This window comes from Phalacrocorax carbo, chromosome 4 (assembly GCF_963921805.1).
Source record: "Phalacrocorax carbo chromosome 4, bPhaCar2.1, whole genome shotgun sequence".
Taxonomy (NCBI): Eukaryota; Metazoa; Chordata; class Aves; order Suliformes; family Phalacrocoracidae; genus Phalacrocorax; species Phalacrocorax carbo.
In genome coordinates, this window is record NC_087516.1 from 60,836,359 (window position 1) to 60,855,605 (window position 19,247).

The 19,247-nt window shown below is 44.8% G+C and overlaps 1 protein-coding gene across 11 annotated transcripts in view; it reads left to right on the forward strand.

The window, feature by feature from the left end:
* EPHA5 (EPH receptor A5) overlaps positions 1–19,247 on the forward strand; it is a 199,884-nt gene that overhangs the window by 102,089 nt on the left and 78,548 nt on the right. For 8 of the 11 annotated variants that reach the window (XR_010372731.1, XM_064450171.1, XM_064450172.1 and 5 more), the window contains exons 4-5: positions 5,628–5,783; positions 11,478–11,813. The exons of 1 other annotated variant lie outside the window; for it this stretch is intronic. Coding sequence is in view for 9 of the 10 variants with exons in the window: in XM_064450171.1 (XP_064306241.1) it covers positions 5,628–5,783; positions 11,478–11,813 (492 nt within the window). In the remaining variant the exon portion in view is untranslated. The remainder of the gene's footprint in view (positions 1–5,627; positions 5,784–11,477; positions 11,814–19,247) is intronic. 2 more of the 11 variants (XM_064450178.1, XM_064450179.1) reach the window with 1 other exon arrangement.

A 19,247-nucleotide genomic window follows, 5' to 3' on the forward strand; every position in this document is an offset into this window, starting at 1 on the left:
GCCCCTTGTAAATTCTGCACGAGGATGCTCGACGGTTGGCTGCTGTACTTCTTGAAATACTTTTTAGAAGGGCATGGAAATCATCTGTTTATATTGGTTGGGAGATGTGAAGACAGTCTGCTGTTTTTTGTTTTGTTTTTTTCTTGTAAGCGGAGGCTTGGAGCTGCTCAGCAGTTAATTGATTCCACATTGTAAAGACCGTACCTCGCTAAACCCTTCTTTGGGTTTTGGACACATCTAAGAGGCAACAGCCCCCTCTTCTCGGTGCAAACGCTTCAAGGCATAGCAGCTCTGGAGACTAGAACAGGGGTTGGCTTATTTGTAGCTTGTTTTTCCTCAAATCGTTCAACTCTCAAGGCATATTGCCTGCACCAGAGCAATGTGCTAATGAAGGCAAAGTTGATGAGCTACAGAGCTGCTCTCCTTTCTGCTGAATGAACACCCCCATGCACAGCCCCCCACATCCTGCTTGTGTTTCAGCTGAGAATCGGCCTGGTGTGGATTATGAGTCTGTCTGTAGGGCAGAGAATTTTACACTGCGGTTACTTCTAAAAGCTGTGGTAATTTGAGCTGTGTGTTCCTGCCCGAAGAAGTTTGCAGTCTGAAAAGGCAAATAGGACTAAAGGATGGGAAGGAGAAGCAAAGGGGGGTTGCAGTTTGGGGAGGAAACCTGAGTTTCATTTGGATAACCTGTGCTCTGCCTACACTGGGCAACCTCATCCTCATTAATTTTTGTTATATTTGTCCATTAGCCTTATTTATGGATTAGCCACACTGCCTTATGAGTTATTTTTGTGTTTTCTGATTACTGTGGAGGCTAATTTGGTGCTCTGCAAGGGAGAGAGTGTAATTCCTGTTTGAGCTTTATTTTCTGGGATATATGAAAGGTCGTTTTGCTGATCCTAAGCACTTAAATACTGTAAGCTTATCCTCCCAGCATCATGAGAGTGTGAAGGAAGTAATAGGTTGGACCTTTTTCATATCTCTTGGGGTTTCAAGGCTTATAGGGTTCTGTTTCCTAGCTTTTTTCTCTCCAGGGACCTAACTGAAATTCTCACTAGTATTAATTTGGTGGCTTTACCAACACGGTCACATACGTGCCTATGGATATGGAGAACCTTGGAGGTGGTCACTGCTTCCAGCACTTGTTGCCTGGAGTCAGTGTGCATCAAAGGCATGGGGCAAGTGGAGAGGAGAGGAGCCCTGCTCGTTGGAAGTAGCCATCAGCTGAAGCTCAGGGATGGTTACAGGGATGCAGCTGCAAATCATTTGATGTTAAGGCTTGCAGAAAATAATCTGTCAAGTAGTCCCAGCTGTTTGATGTTATTGGCTTGTTCTGCCTGCTTTCCCTCGGTCCCTTCACTGGTACTCACTCTCTCTAGTACTGATATAGCACATAAGGTTCAGCATGTTGTTTGAAAAGGCCAGTTTTCTTTGTAAGAGGACGATTGATTCCTCCTTCTACCCACATTTGAAGACCCAGTTTCTATCAGCATGGTTCTCATGGGTTCCCGTCTGCAAGGTACGAGTCCAGTCTCTAATCCAGCCACTGCCTGTTTAAGGGATCAGATCACACCATTGTTGTCCCGAGAAGCTCTTGCTGCTGTCCTTCATTGCAGCCATCTCTCTCTGGCCCATCCTGAAGTGCGCAAGCAAAAGTCTGCACAGACGTTAATTCTCTGTGCCCACAACATTTTGTGGTTCTACTAAAAATAAAAAGAGTGAAATTAATTTGCTAATAATGGATGTGTTACTAACAGAAATACATCCCACTTCTACCTAACACCAGCAGGTTCTTTATGGCATATTTGCTGTGTCTAAAAATAGTCTCTCGGGTTTTTTTTCTAGCAACCAATTTCATTTAAAGACTATTTTCACACATCAGTGGCTGTTAATCAGTTAAGGAGTTATCAGTTTTAATATTAGGAAGAAAGAAGCAGGTTCCATCAACAGCTTAAAACTTTATTTCATTTCTTTTCAGCTGGCTTGCAGCAGATTATGGGGATTCTTAGGCTCCTCTTATTTCTCCTCCTTTTCCCACCCCCTTGAAAAGAGAGATAGTACCGTTACATGCGTGACCGTACTGTGCTAGTTCTACGTATCCTTTCAAGAGCTGTTGGATTAGAAATACTGAGATAAAAATATAAGACTAAAGTAAGATTTAATTAGAAATTAAGCCCCAGACACCCATGTAATTTTAAATAAAGTTATGTATACTTCATGAAGAGATTGTAAGGTTGACTGTCAGAAGAGGAATGGTAAGATAAAGACCAAAACCCAAGGTACGTGCAAGCACTGTTCTGCTCTGAATCCAATTTCCAAAATATCTGAGACATTGCCACCAGTGGCAGAAAAATGATACAGTACCTGTGTCATTTACCAAATGACATGTACCAAAGTACAACTGCTTTTGGCTGTTGAGCTCAGCCAAGACAATGCCCATCCAGCTACCGCGATACCTGCTTTGCAGTATGGAGGCATAAGGTGTTCCTGGGTCAGCTTACATCTAACAGCATCCATTTCATCACAGCACCCCTGTTTATTAGAGGGTTGCTGCTTGAACCACCTCACCGGCTGTCCTCTCCTTTGTGTCATGTACAAACATAGGAAAGGGTGCAGAGAAAAGCGTTATAGGAGATACTAGTTACGCCTGAGACACCCATGCAGCTGTGGCTGCTCCTGAGCAGGTACTGCAAGTGTGGTTTCCATCAGGAATGGTCCCCAAGCTGCTGGTCATGAAAGGCTGGAAGGCTGTGGTGGGGGAAGCCTGCAAATCCCGCCCCGTCCTCATCAAAGCATCTGCACACCACCACTCGCTGTGGTGATTCTTACATTAATTTTTATTTTCAATATTTTGCATTTATTTTTATTTTCTGTCCTCCCTTTTTTTTTGTATATCCCATGTCCTATCCCTGACTTCTTCCTTTCTAACCAAGAGTATTTGACTTAGATACGACAGCACGCTGCTCTGCTCGCTGTTTATTATGAGGACTCATGTTGCAATCTTCAGTATAATTTAAAGCTCTTGAATGTTCCTCCTTACACCATTTGGATAGAAAAGGGGCTTGCCTGACCCACGGGAGCCTGCAGATTATACAAAAATTGGTCCAGTTCAGTTTCATTTCACATTTGTCATTAAAACATGGGTTATTGGCAGTGTACATCTGTTGGCTCTGTACTTATTCATGAAAACCAAGCATTCTCTTTGAGCTGAGCTACGTATCATACCGTCATTAACAAGCTGCATCTTGTTGAAAAGCTGTCAAGGAAAACTGACTTATTTTGCACTTGCTGCTTTGCACAAAATAGAAGCATGGTAAACTCTTGTGCTGTAATGATTTTCTGTCTGTCTTGATGGGACATAATGAGATAAATTCATGTTCCTTTTTGAAGGCTAATTACATCGAGTACACACTAGACGTGGGCTGCCCTCGTTACATGTTGCGCATTTCTGTGCTTTCATTTCCCCATCTCTAATGTCTGCATGTGCAAGTGAGTTTGATTTGGCGTTGAAATACAAATTGTTGGCTAGAGAGGAGCCATTTGGTGGTCTCCTCTCTCAGAAGACTCTCCAGAGGTGGTATAACAAGTCCTTGCTGTAGGTAGGGCAGCATTTGAAGGTGGCTGTGAAATAAATAAAAGAACTTAACTCTGTGCTAGAAACTGAGGAATGTGCCATAAAGCATGAGGGGAGCTTGTGGCAAGTCTGCTAACAGCCATCAAGAAAAAATTCAGCCCTAGGTCTGTTCACCAGTCCTGGTGTATGGCCACAGAGCAGATGAACTGCAACCTGCAGAGCTCACAGCCTAGGTATGGACCCCTAGCTGGATGAAGAGCAGTTTTGGAAATTGGGTTTTTAAAACCTGTAAATCCCTCCAGTCCTACTAGTTGTTCTCTAGTTGTGTCTTGTGCGAAGAAAAGGGAGCTGGGAGAAGACGTGAGAGGGTGCCTCGTTCGGGGAGGTCAGCAGGAATGCTGGGGATGAGCATCCCCTAGAGTAGGATGGAGAGGCTGCAGGTGCATGATGGAGACATGGCAGCCTGTGGTGGGCTTGGGAACTGATTCAGTGTTGCATGGCACTTGCTGTGAGAGCCTCTTCGTCTGGGAAAGACTAAAGGGGCTTGGGGGACATCTATTGGATGCTCTTTGATCACACCCCTTTTGATGAATGAGTGATCTTCATCGGCAAAGAAGGATGTCTCTAGAAGTTAGGAGTTGGTATGCAAGTGTCTCACCTTTGGTGAAGAAGCTAGTGACGTAAAAGGGAAGATGTCAAGAGTTTCTCTAGTATTGCAGGAAGCAGAGCCAACTTGAGAGGCAGTTGTAGTTGGTCCATCAGAGGAGAAGGGATTGCTAGTAAAAACCTGTACTTTATCTGCAGTGAAGATTAATTTTGTCATCACTGGCTGTGATTGGCTGGGACATTCGTGATAGGATAATATTAATGCTTTTGCTGTGAGCTCATTTGCTTTGCAAGCCAATTACAACTAGGGAAGTTTGAATGCAGATGGAAAGGCTCTGGGATTTCCAGGTAACTTCTGTAAGTCTGATAGCAGACCTGTGCTTTGTTGGTGTCATACCAGGCAGAATTATTTTGGAGCATCTCTGAAGGAAAAAAAGTACCAGCACTTTGGAGCTGCTTTAACATGTCTCCATGTCTCTGCTTTTTGAGACAAACAGAAGATCAGGTTTTCCTCCTTTTGCTAACAGTGGGTTTGTAATCCTGCATGTAGTGGTACGACTACAGGGCCAGCTGTTTTTATTCCTAAAGCTGGGGTGAATACATGCAAACCTGTGGCTGCCACTGCTCCTGGCCGTGTGTACATGCAAGTGAAGTGCAGAGTGCTTTGCTTCGGTGAAAGAGCACTTGTTTCAGGAGACTGGAAACAAGATATTACTGTATTTACTTCAAATTAGTAAAAAAAAAAATAAAAAAAAAAAATCCCAAGCTACCTTTAGCTATTCATTGTATTTGTGAGAACAAAAATAGCTCTCATATCAAGTCTTTGTGCCTCATCGTGCATATATATTGGAGCTGGAAGGAATATCTTGTACGGTGAGCATGCCTGGTTCAGGCTATACCCAGAGCAGTCTGTCTTACATGGAGCGCTTTAAAGTTCATCACAGGTTTGCAGAGGAAAAGACCCTAGGGAAGTAGCCTTATCACAATGTTTTAAAGCTGTCAATCTTGAGATCTGCTCCACCACTGTGTTGCTATTTGTTTGCTGAGCCATTGATTTCTGGGTGTAGAACATCTTAAATGAAAACTGTGAGATGTATTTTACCTGTTTTTGTAAGACTGAATGGAAAAAAAAAAAACCAAACACAATAATGTTTTCTAAAGCAGAGCCCAAAAGCTCTAATGCCTTCAACAAGGAAAATAAATACCCAGCAAAGGCAGATGCTAGGGGGAAAAAGTCAACAGCTTCTCATTCTCTTTTCATGCAGATATTTAAGTATGCGCTGTCCGTTAGTGGCATAGACTGCTCTAAAATATGCAAACCAAATAGCTCGTGAGTGTTTGTCTGTTTTCTGGCTGAACATATGGGTTTTGTTTTTTTAAAAGGAAATGTGAAGAGACTAATTTTATGATGGGAGAGCTTAGCCTGTGGTTCTTCTTTTCACAGTCTGCAGACCTGGGTTCTTCAAAGCTTCACCCCACAGTCCATCCTGCAGCAAATGTCCCCCTCACAGCTACACGCTTGATGAAGCATCCACATCTTGCCTGTGTGAAGAACACTATTTTAGGAAGGAATCAGACCCACCTACAATGGCCTGTACAAGTAAGCATGTGCTTATAGGGTTGTTTTTAATCCTTTCAAGCTGTTCCTGTACTGTGACTAGACATTATGATCCTAATTAATGTGTTTTGCAGGCTCTGGGCTGGAGTCTGAACTAGTCCTGACACACTTGCAATGTCACTGGCTTTGTCCACCGTACCCCTGGTTACACGAGAACAGACATTTCAAAGCCTTTTGCTTCAAAAGATGGCATTAAACCCAGGAGGTGTTTTTGTGACAGATGGATGCTCCATCTCTTGCTGTCCGCTCATGGTCGGACTCAGCCAGCAGCATGGCGTTCAGACACCCACATCGGTGCGTGCGTGGGTACCCGTGTGGGGCATGCACACGGAGAAAACAATGGGTAGTGCTTGTCAGCGCTAGCCATGGGTAGAGTCTGCATGGTCCTGCTTAGTATCATCTCTTAGCTCATTTTTGGTGAACAAGCAGGGAGAGAGCCCTAACCTTCCAAGCCGCTGGGAGATGGTTGTTCTTCAGGGTAGGCTCAAAACTGCGATGGAAACTGCTTCTTCAAACCTGCAGCAAAAATGTGGAGCTTATCCCCTTGGTGTAGGAGGAGGGTAGTATAACAAGCAAATTGGGGTATTGGGACTCCAAGGTGGACTCAGTGCAATCAGAATCACTAGTTTTGCCCTTTTCCTGCCATCTGTGAGCTATTCTTTCAGCTGTACCACGTTTCAGATACTTAGGGCCACAATTTGCATGCCCCCAGCTAGTCCCACTGAGTGTAGCACAGGCCACAAGTTTTTGCTGAGCTTGGTCTTTCATGTTCTGAATGTGATTTTTGCAGTGCAAAAGTGGTTAAATAGGACAGAAGAGGATCTGAATTACTGGGGCAGGAGAAGGTAGAGCTTCCAAGGAAATTAAGTGGTGGAGGAAAAAGTAGGTTTATGAGTCCGTGCACACTCAGAGCCGCTGGGCAACAGTGCAGCAGTGGTTTCCACAGTTTCCTTCATCCCAGTGAATACAGATGTCCTTGTTAGCTTCCCAAGTTTTGTGCATCAAAAAGAGAAAGAAAAAGACTGTTCCTGTTGGAGAGATGCTCTTGCAAAGGAAATTGCCCTGGGCAGGTCTCTGCTTGCCCGCAGGAGGCATGCAGAGGAGAATCGGGGCCCTTGACCTCTGCGTTTGCTTTTCACCAGCCGAAGAAGGAGCGTGAAGCACGTGGCTGTTGGAAAGTGTGCTGCAGGGAAGGAGAAGACAGCCTTAGGCAGTGTGGCAGTAGCTGGTGCTGTAGAATCAAAGTGGTCTGGGGGGGTGAGTCATGCAAGCAGTTCTCAGTGTATTACATAAATACGCCAGTGCCTTTTGGAGCGGTAGCTAGGGTGGGTTACAGCACGAAAAACTTTGATACCAGGGCTTCTTGATGTCCACTTCACCTTGGACTGACTTAAAAAACATAGATAAATGAAAGACAATGAGGTGCAGGATGGTGTTGGGAAATGGGAAGGGAGAGGAATGCTCTGAGCTCTGAAAATGCACATAAATTCGGTGTTTCTGTGCAGGCAGAACCAAAGCCAGGGACTAGTACAGAGCTATGCCAGACTGCTGGTGTCCACAGTGCCTCCTGCCCGTCCCTTCTCAGGACGGAGGGGTGTGCATCTACTCTGTCCTGCTGGTGAATTAGCACAGGGAAGGAGCTGCCATCCCCGAGGAAGAGGTTTATGCATGCCTGTGACCTGAGCATAGGCCAGGATTTTCACAGAGGCACAAGCAAGCTTGGTGACCAGTTCATGTTAAAAATAAATCAAATTTGAGTGCCTGTCTCCCCCAGGTTTCTGATACAATTTGAATACTGTAGGTATCCTTTAGGCTGTAATTTCTGATTCTGCAAATACCATGGGATTTTCTTTTTATGTTTGTTTTGGGGTTTTTATGCCTTTTTTTTTTAAGTTTGTTTGGGGGTTTTAATGTTTGGATGTTTTTGGTTTTGTTTTTGTTTGTTTGTTTGTTTGTTTTGAAAGCTTACTAGAAGCTAGTTTAAAGTGCAGGCATGGTGCCTGAAGCTGTATTAGGATATGGCTTGGCAGGGTACTAAGTGCTTCTGGGGCAGGTGGGAGGTTTAATGCCAACCAAGGCAATGCTCAGCTTCTGTTGCGTGCTGCAAACTCTGCTGCAACAGGTTGCAGGATCTCTGCTGGCATTCACACTTGCTACCCTGAAAGCAGAGTGGATCACCTGAACCTTCTCCATGTGTTCAGTCACCCTCACTTGCCCTATGCATCCTTTCTTGCGATTTTGTCCTAATCCAGCTATATTTGTGCTGAAGATGATGAGGAGGGCCCATGTGCTACCCCAGCTCAGCTGCACGGGTAGTAAATTTTGTCAGGGACAGTAAAGGCTAGGTAGTGACACTAACATTTTAAACCACTCCAATTAGATCTGGAAGTGAACATCTCATCGTGAGCTGGAACACAAGCGAGACAAACTTGAGTCGTGACTGGTAGGAAAATATTGCAAGTTTTTGTATGTTTTTATTATTTATTGCAGCAGAAGTTAAGAGTATCGATAGGATTTCCTGAACTTGAAATCTAGTTGTTTTAAAGAATACAGCAATATGTCTTTTCAGCTCTACACCTGCAAAGTCCCCTTGCCAGTCAGTATAGCTATAAAATCACATTTTCCTAATTTAAGCAAATGCTTTTCAGTCCCAAGCTGCACGAGTATCCCCATCACCACCACCAGCATCACTAAAGAAAATTAGCTGCTTGCACTGCTGTCAACTGCTCAGATAAGGTTGAGGGGAAACAAGTTTAATTTTTCCAGTTCCTTAAACATGTTTTTTAAGTAATGATTGGTAATTTTGAAATTAAGAGTGCTGTGATGCAGTCTGAAATAATTATTGTCCTCAGACGAAAAAAAATTGTTTGGTCCTGATGGGCATTTGAGAGGTCTTTTAATATTATTACATATCTTCCAGGAAATAGTTGCATTTTATTTCTTCTTAATTAAGTAATCCTAGCTTCAGGTCCTTGTACAACATCTCTTTAAAATGAAAACATAAAGTTACACCCTTTTTTTCCTCTCCCGTCTCTGACAAGTAACCCTACTGCTGTTCAGAGCGTGTTGGGGAAATATTTTTAATAGTATGACATATGGGACAAACTGAAGATTTTATAGTATTTATTGTAATATTCTACTCGCAAAAAAATTAAAGTTAACTTTATTTTGTGTGTACATAGATATATTTGCATCTTGAGGGTAATTTATCTTTCAGGTTATATTTTTAAAATACGTGCCTCAGCAAACAACAGGTTTGCTGTCCATCAAGGAAAATACCACTATCTTTCTCTTCAGAAAGTATTTGCCTCTGGTCAGTGAATTGTGGCGCAAAAGGGGTGAATCTTACCTGCTTAGGGTATAAAGTAGCAAATTAAAAAATATATTTTAAAAAATCAGTAAACTAATAACTTTGTCCTTGACAAAAGGAGGGTGGAAATTAAAACAGACCTTCTTAGCAGACCTAGGGCCTCCTCTTCCAAAGGTAAACCACTGTTTTATTCTCCCAGCTGTGATTTATCAAAGTTTTACCCAAGTGCAGTTTCAGGATTCTTCAAGTAGGTCTTGTTAGATATCTGTAGACTCCTAAAGACCTTTCTCTGAGTCCCTGTGAGAATGCTAATTTTATAGGTTAAGAAGTCCCACTAGTTTCAAAGCAATTCCGCTGTTAAGCCTTCGAAAAAAGCAGCTGACTCTTCTGTACAAAGCAAGTAAAAACATCTGGTGACTTTACAAAAGTAATAATTTATCCCCCATTAAAGACACGATGTCCAGTAGCTGTTTCTTGTGCCCGGGTTCTTTATTTTTTCCTAGAGTACTGGTAGCAGTAAAAGGGCATTCATCCAGTAGAAGGAAAAATAGGGCTATTTAACCAGTAAAAAACATATAAAAAACCCCTGAGTGCAATATATATAACTCCACACAGCTCCAGAGATAAATTTCATAGTTTCCATTATATCAGTATGAGTATGATGGTGCAGAAAATAATCCTGACTTGGGCTGTACCCAAGTGTCATTAGCTAAGTAGTGCTGAGTCCCCGCAGCACGGATTGTGAGTGGCTTGCTCGCCATTTGTGGTGATCTGAAGTGATCACAGAACAAAACAAAGCTGATCTGCTGTTTCCTAAACTAATTTAGCTTTTGTCTTCGACTGCTTTTCCCCTGAAGAAAAAAATATATCAGGATTATTTATTTCGTCTGGCAGTGAGTTTCTTATTGAATCAGAACAGCTTGAGCTGAAATCATGACAGTGTTTTATCAGTGTTACCAATTTATAGACTTAAAAAGGGGAATAGGAAAGGGAAATAGAGGAAAATGCTTCTGGTTTATAAGGTAATTTCATTTTTGCAACACTGCCTGTTTTAAATAACGAATCAAGTTTAATTATCACAACAAAACAAGAAGCTGACAGCCTGAGACAGGCTATTAAATTCATATGGATCTCTAGCTGGTGAAGCTACTGTCGGGCTCTTTTCAAGGAACTGCTCATGGGTTTTGACAACTTCATTCAAACCAAAGGCGAGTGTGTTGCCTTCCCTCCTCTACCTCCCTTGGAAAAATCCCCATCTTTGCTATATAGCTTCTGGTGGTGTCGTGACTAAAATCCATCTGGGCTTGCTTTGATAAATTTCCCCTTTCTTCCTTGTGCATTAGCTTTCCTTGAGTATATAAAGCGTGGATCTGTTGCATGAGACTGCTGATTGTCCTTTCACATTGTCTTCAGGGTGTATCTGCAGCTTGCCCTTCATCTCCAACACAAGCCTGTTAAAAACAAAAAGCTTGCAGCACCTTCTGCAAGTAAGCAGTCTGGAAGATGTCTCCAGGTGGGCTTTGGTTGCCCAGCCGTGGCCTTTTTCAGCAGGATGAAGGAAAGCAGCTTGCGTTTTGCAGGAGCTCTGGTACCTCTGCAGCAGCTGTCCTCCTTGGATAGCTTTGCCAGTGCCATGCTGACATCCTGAGCAGGGAGGCTTGGCAAAATAAGCAAGCGCAGTGTGGCTAACCAACCGTGCTAGAGCTTGGCAGGGACCAAGAAGGCTGCTGTTGAGTAGCCAGATACAGCTGTGTTTCCAGTGGCCTGTGTAGATCACCATCTGCTTTGGGCTACACTGAGCATCTCACATAGGTGTGATTTGGATTCCCAAGCTTAGGTTTCACTGTTGCCAAATAGCTGATGGGGAGAGGCAGGGACACACAGAGGAAAGATTTGGCGCCTGAGCTGAGTACCCCAGTAGTGTGAATACCCCAGTGTGTGTCTTTTTTTAGGACCTAGGCCTAGTAGTATAGGCACAGTGGGGCGAGGGGGGAATCTTTCCCCTGGTGAAGCCAACAGTGACTTGGGCAGAGCAAAGATTTGCAGCTGTCTTCTCAGGAAGAGCAAAGAGAGCACCAGAGGCAATGCCCTGGGGTGTAGTGCTACTCTTGTTGGGTTTGAGCCAGCCTCTTGTCTTGTCCTCCCATGCAGGTGGCTGCATCCCAACACAGACCTCTTGAGGTGAGGTGGGAGCACTCAAAACAAATTCCCATTTTCCCGGTTCTTCAGGTGCTGCTGCAAATGGTTGCCATGTACTTTTTGGCACATGAGCAACAGGGCATCTCTTTTCAGCCTAGAGAGTAGTAGAGAGCAGGATGACTGATAATACTGTTTTTACCATGTGTTTTTCTCACTTTACAAACCAGGACCCCCCTCTGCTCCTCGGAGTGCCATCTCAAATGTTAACGAGACTAGTGTCTTTCTGGAATGGATTCCCCCTGCTGATACTGGTGGAAGGAAAGATGTGTCTTATTATATTGCATGCAAGAAGTGCAACTCACACTCAGGTCTGTGTGAGTCGTGTGGCGGTCATGTCAGGTACCTCCCCCAGCAAACCGGCCTGAAAAACACCTCTGTCATGATGGTGGATCTGCTTGCTCATACAAACTATACCTTTGAAATTGAGGCAGTGAATGGAGTGTCCGACCAGAACCCTGGAGCCCGGCAGTTTGTGTCTGTAAATGTAACCACAAACCAGGCAGGTAAGTGGATCTTCAACCTGGGGAAATGTCTGGGGTGGGAGCCCAAGCCAGTCAGACCCGGTGCAGACCTCCCTTTGAAATGGGTGGAAGTCCCCAGCATGGAGGGCTGGACTGTGGCCTCTTCTGATATGTGGGGGCGGGGGGTGGGGGTGGTTGTGTCTCATAGGTTATAATTACTGCAGTCTTCAACATGTTTCCTTCCAGCAGGACACACTTTTAGGATTTGTGGCTTTTTCCTTTTACACTAAGCTACTCTGAGATCCCTCCACTTCCGTGCATTTTAGTGTATCCATCCACTAAGCCAGAAAGAAAACAGTTGCCTCTTCTGTTGGGAAAGGGAAATTTCTAAGAGTTCATTTCAGTTCCCAATGCTAATGATTAAAACGTCCTTAACTTTGCAAACAGTTACCCTAAGAAAATTGTTCTGAGTGATTGTAGGAAATTGAATCCTTCTTCGGCACTGTGATGCTAAAGTGACTGGACTCAGGCTGGTAAGATATGGTACATTGTCACTGCTTCTCCAACAAGTATGTCATTACATACTGTTTCCATCTTGGTTTTGCACTATACAGGCAGAGATCATGTAGACTGGTTTGTTCCTCTGTCCAGGGCTCAGATCTGTCTGCCCTTCCTTTGCTCAGCAGTTGAGAAGAGCTGTCTCCTTGGATGCAGGCAGGGAGTTGCTCTTGTCCCCTGTCATTTGGAGGTGTGATGGGAGGCAAAAACATGATTACATCGCTTCCATGCGCATCAGCACACCAGGCACATCAAGTGGCTTCTGTAAGCCCCAGAGACCTTTCTACCCTTATTCTCTTGTCCCCCATGCTCTGTGTTTTACAGTCTCTCCCTTTGCCTGACTTGCTTCCTGCCATTTAGTTCAGGACTCCCCAGTGGCACTTCTCTGTTGTGGAATCCTTCTAGGAATGTGAACCAGTGGCATTTGGGACCGTGAGGACTGTGCTGCCAGGTCACTGGAGCCACCCCTTAACTTCTCCTTACAGACAAAGCTTAGCCAGAAAACTCGGTGCGGCATGCAGCATAACAGCTAGATGGAGATTGGCAGATCCTCACTGTGGAGCGGAAAAATGCATGATGGAGCAGGGCTGCATTTCATTCCTGCTACCCAGGTGTACATGCGCGGGCTTGGCAGCCAGCAGCAAGAGAGTGCAATTGCATTGCACTTCATCAGATACCTGTCTTGGTAATTAGGCGGGAGTATTGAGGTGTGGACAAATCGTTCGGACGTATCTCAAGGAGAGGAAATAAAGGCATGCTGGGATTGCTGCTGATGGATGTGACAGGAAAGCTGGAGGAACATCAGTGGATGGCAGTATGACACCTGTTGAAGGCACCTGTTTAATGCAGATCAGTGGGTGTCACGGTCCTAATGCTGTTTACTGTTTTCCCTTTGTGAAGGCTGCTGCCAGTAACTCTGCTGTTGGAAAAAAACATATTTTCCTGTTAGTGGGTTTGCATTAGTATTTCATTGCTGGCATTGGATTTTCCCTGATGTGCCGAGTTAAATCCCCATAAACCTCAGTAAATGTAGCTGCATGAGGGGAGATGATACATTGCTGATCCATGCAGACTGTGAGGAAATGGTCCTGGTTTGTGAGTTACGTCCCAAATTCCCCATAGTTGCAGCAGAATTTATCCATATAGCTGCCTTTCTGTGCATCAGGCCAAGAATAACCCCCTTGCAGGGTTATCACCTCCAGCCTTATATTGAAAGGTCCGTTATAGGAAATGCTAGATCTGTGACGAATGTGGCTCATGCTAAGGACAAGTGGGGAGGTGTAGCTTCCAGTTCAGTCCCACTATTTACCCCGGTGGAGCCACAGTCAAGGAAGATGCTAATGGATCAAGCCATGTTTAATTCACTGTGTAGTGTTGGAAGTGCATCTGTGTGCTCTCATGTGTGATTCAACAGGAGGTTGAATTTACCTCTGTCCAAAGCAAGGAGCAGTGACTGTATTTTGTTGTCTCTGGCTGGCCCCACCACTGATTCAGGAGGAGAACCAGGCCCATCTGCTGGAGCTGTAGCATCAAACACGCTTCCCACTAATGTGCTTTTTCAGCACTCCCAGGGGTAATCATCAGTTTGTCCATGCCAGAAATAAAGCAGCCATAGAGGGAGGCTTTGCAAATCAGACTAGCTGCCAAGCATGGTAGCACCTTGGCTACCATTCTTAAGGTGCCTCCAAAACAATGTCCTTTGAGGCAAGCAATGGGGGTGTGCAGGTGGAGTGGTCTGTACCTGGCCATGCCCAAAGGTGCTGGATATCTCTGAAAAGTCCTCTCTCAAATAGGAGCAGGCAGGGCATATGGGCCTTCACGGAGTCTTAGCTCACTCATCTTCCCCTGAAATTACCACCAAGAGATGAAGCCCTGGTGCCTCATCCTTTCCCTTATACAGATTTTCTGATGGTATGATTATATTTCATGTAGGCTGGTGTAACAAAGTTGAGTCACTAAAGGTAGTGACACGAGGCCAATTGCAGCAGTAGGAGAAATCCTGCTACAAGAACTGCTGGCTGCAGAAAATGAAAAAATTGCATGCTGTGGGGCAAGTCTTGCTGCTGGAGTCCCACTGGCAGGTATTCACTGTAGAGAAATGCTAAGGTCTGTTTTGTTGGTTTGGCTTTTGTCCATCCCAAAGAGACCATGCTAATTTCAGGACTGCAGAGAATGCACAGGCAGCAGGGTGTTGGGTGTTCCACCTCTTCTGTGCATGGGAGCTCCTGGCAGCAGAAACTATCTCAGGTTTGGGCTCTTGAAGGGATTGCTTCCTGAAAAAAAATGTGTTTTTCTGCAAAGTAATTTGTCCTCCTTCCTCTCTCCCCAGTTTAAAATAATGAGAAAAGCAATTGGCACCGGCAATCAGTCTGGCATTTTCAGACTGATGTAATTTTCCTCTGAACTTTTGAAATCAGATTTGGAAATACAGCAGGGAAACAGTAACGTTTTGTGCACAAGAGGAGGCAGATCAGCTAGTCTCAGCTGGTGACCCCAGCATACTTCTGCTCCCCGAGTCTTTGGGGACCTGATGGTACTTGGTATGGGACCAGTCCACACGGGTGCAGTGCCCTTAGGCTCTGGATACAGGACTACTTCCCCTGTCACCTTCTTGCAATCCCCAAACCTCTGTTGTTTCTGTGGGATTTTGCAGTTGTTTTCTGCTGGAAAACATGTATCTAGAAAGGGTTAGTAATGACACAAGCCGGGGAGGTGCAAAGTGCACTGGCCTCCATCATGACTACCCTAGAGCTGCTGCAGGCAAACAGAGGACCTTATTCCCTTTGTAGGCATATGGGTTGGCCAAAGCATGGTTCTCCCCTATGGGGTTGCTGCAAAGTATATGCCCAAGGGATTTCCCAGCACAGATGGCAGGGAGCCACCTGTAATGCACTCTCACAGCGCATTAAAAAGTGTGCCTCATGCACATGGGCAGGAGCCCAGTGAATAATTCATAAGTGGCAATGATAGGATTGAGTTAGCCATCCGTATCTTGTTCATGGTTTTGCTCAAGTTTTTATATTTTTGAAACTGCCACCTAATGCCCCTTTTTAGACAATTTCCAGAGAGCAGTCTCTGTGTGTGTGGCTAATATTGAAGTTTGCTTTTCAGATGACAACCGCGTGATGGTGTTTTTCTCAGCGATTTCACCAAGCTGGATGATTAAGTAACACTGTCACTCTAGACAGAGATGTGCACCTCCCTTGAGGTCTTTCGTCTTATCTGCCCTGTATACAGAAAGCACCTACCATGACGTCTTGGTCAGAGACGTGTGTCTCATAATGGGTCCATAGGGAGCAAGCAGTTGTGATTCATGGTTGCCTGTGCTCCCGTTGTATCATCACAGGGAGTACACTGGGAAGGCACAATGTTTAAAGCCTTTCTAGGCTTAAAACCTGCCAAGAGTATTCACTTTAAGCCAGCCTAAACAGCCGAGCAATTTTCTTTGCTTTTTGTTTCCAGCATCTCCCATGCTGGGCATGGCTTCAGGCATGGAGCTGGCCTGGAGATGGGTGTGTGAGAGTGGAGTGGTTCTCCTGCTGGCATCCCAAATGCCACGGACTCAACTCCCTTACACTTAAAGACCTTCCCTGTGTGTGTTTTCAGATAAGTCCACTGCCCGTTTTCTGTTTGAAAAGCCAGAAGTCAGCATTCAATCCCCTTCTGTGACCAGTATGATATTTTCCAGTCTTTTGGGGAAGAAGGGGAAGAAAGATCTGGATGTGCTTGCTAACAGAGGAGGGGTTAAGGTGTCTAATGCCTCAAGGAGCCTACATGCCTGAGGCCAAACCAGAGATACAAGTTGTATCGTGTGGTGCAGCAAAGCTATTTAAGCAAAGGTGTTGGAGGATGGGACCTAGCAACCCATACTGCTGCCTGGGAGGCATGGCTGCGTTCTTGCTTGACCAATAAAACCACTAGATGCTTGGAGCAGCTGGAAAGCTCATTGAGCAGGGAGGTGGGCTGAGACCTGTGATCCTCACTCTAACTGTGCAGGCTGGGATGCTGTGGGATGGGGGGCAGAGCAAGGGAGAAGGTGTTTTCCTTAGCACTTGGGATGTACCAGTCTTTGAAAAGCAGCCAAGGGCAATTCGGAAAGGGAAACCTGCAACGCAGGGCTTGTTGCAATCGTCTGTCAGCAGCTGCCTGCTCTTGAAACTGCTAGACTGCAGCCCTACACAGTTGGGCAAGAAAACATCAGAAAATGAGGCGAAAAGATGACTGTGCAGGTTTTCAGAGGTTGCCTTTGGGAATGGACCAGTTCAAGTCCTGAAGGGTTCAAGGTCTGTTTCTTGCAGCTTTAAAGTCTCACAGGCTTGTTTGATTTGGCTTGGGGAGTGGGGCAGCTTGCTTATTTTCTTTAGGAATAACAAAAAATTTCTAAAAGGATGCTCCAGTAGATGCAGCATGTAGCATGCATCTCACATGAGAAACAAGACTGGTTTTGCAGCTCTACTTTACAACCAGAACTGCTGACTTAGGGACTGCAAAATCTTAAGCAGATGCTTACCTTTGGAAAACTCGCTTTCCACAGCCAGGGTGGTGAGCAGGGCTTGCTTGTTGTGATGATTTTGGCTGGGGTAGAGTTTACTTTTTCATCATAGCAAGTATAAGGCTGTTTTGGATTTGTGCTGAAAACAGTGTTGATAATACAGGGATCTTTTAGTTACTGCTGAGCAGCGCTTACACAGAGCCAAGGCCTTCTCTGCCCCTCACCCCACCCCACCAGCGAGCAGGCTGGGGGTGCACAAGGAGCTGGGAGGGGGCACAGCCGGGACAGCTGGCCCCAACTGACCAAAGGGACATCCCACACCATATGGTGTCACGCTCAGCATATACAGCTGGGGGAGGAAAGAGGAAGGGGGGGACGTTTGGAGTGACGGCATTTGTCTTCCCAAGTAACCGTTACGTGTGATGGAGCCCTGCTTTCCTGGAGATGGCTGAACACCTGCCTGCCCATGGGAAGCAGCGAATGAATTCCTTGTTTTGCTTTGCTTGCGCGCGCAGCTTTTGCTTTACCTGTTAAACTGTCTTTATCTCAACCCACAAGTTTTCTCACTTTATCCTTCTGATTCTCTCCCTCACCCCACCATAGGGCAGTGGGCAAGCGGCTGTGTGGGGCTTAGTTGCCAGCTGGGGTTAAACAGTAACACCTGTAAATGTGCGCTGTAACAGTGCTTGATCCACTGAGCTGCATCATCTTCCCATCAATGGTCAGTAGTGGACACCATAGAAGGGGTATGAGCGTGAGGCAGACACGTAGTGATGCTTCCTTAGATTAGTGATGCATCCTTAGAGTGCTCTCCAACCTCTGGGGACAACCTCTTTGTGCTTTATAGCCGTTAATGGACTTTTCTGCCATGAATTTTTCTAATAATTTTATGAACTCTGAGAAAATTTTAGCAGCTGCAGGCAATCCTATATGAATTCAGTATGTCTGATAGTTTAAGCTGTGCTTTAGCTTCGTGTTGGTCAGAGAGGAGCTATTAGTATAAATAAAGGTACAAATAGAGGGTTTAAGGCTTGCAATTGCCCATCTATTTGGAAAGCACTGTCATTTAGAGATGGTGCACTAGCTTCCAGTGCATTAACACAGGTATTGCAACATTTAACCTAGAATGATGTACTCTTAAAAGCAGTGTTATCTTCCATACCAGAATGGGCCAATACAGGTGTATTTTAATAAGTAGAGGTAAACTAGTACTGCCTCGAATGCCATGGTCTCCCTTTAATCCTGGGTGCACTCTGCACAGTAGCATGTGGCAGCAGGGCTGTGCCTTGGGGCAGGACCCTTCTGCTGACTGTGAACGCCCTTCATGCCCAGGGAGATGTGAAGATCGGTATTGAGCTGCCAGTGAGGGTTCAGGCAGGAGGAGAGAATAATTTCATTTGTGAAGTCCCATGCATATATGTTAGTAATCAGCTTTAAGAAGGATTTTGCTTTATTTTTGAAGTGTGGTCACATGTAATCAGAGAATGCAATCGTAGGTAGTTAAAAAAGAAACATGCTGGCAGAGCAAAGTAAAACCTGAAAGCCAGTGTTGCACAAAAGGTTTATTGTTTTAATTATTTTTTTTTGTGATGGCTGTATTTATTCTGAATGCAAAGTCTTCATCCACCATCCTATTCCAGAGTCATGAGTTCACCCAGCCCAGATGGCTGGGTGTCTGCTACCAAATGAATTATGGATCAGCTGAATGTTTTACAGTTTTATTTATAACTCCCCAGTTGGTAATTGCTACTTTCTCATAGTTTGTTAGAAGTCTTTTTATTGTACTTGGAGTATTAGAAATACATGCTTGAGTATTGAAAGGATTCTTTCAAATATGAAAAATAAATTCCCAAATTTACAATATAACTTTTAGTAAGAGGTCATTATTCTTGAATATGTGAGACAACCCCATGGTTGATATATGAGGACACTAAAAGATTAAATAAAAAGCTGTTTCCTGCATCTACAGACAGACCTTTCAATTTTGACATGAAATTAAAACATTTTATTTATAGATGAAAATAAAAATAGTAAGAAATAGTCATCTTCATCCACCCTTGTCCTAAAAAAGGGAAGGAGGAAGGCACTGAAGTTCTCCTGATGAGATTCCACCAATGACATCTGTTGTGTGCTGTGCAGTAGGGTGCCGGTTTTGCTATCTCCCAGTGGCAGCGAGACAAATATCTTTACAGTAAAGTGATTAGTCTCCTTCAAAGCATGCTACTTGTGAGGCAGTTGCATGAGCTACGAAACGCAAATGCCAGGTTACACCTGGGGAAAATTTATCCATGGACTGGACCCGGATGATGCCATGCAGCTGGGTACGAGGGGGCAAGAGCTGCCCAAAATACCCCGCTTGAGTTGCTGCAGCTAGCAGGGCAGACACTGATTTCTCCGTAACATCCTGGAGCCGCTTGGATCGCCAC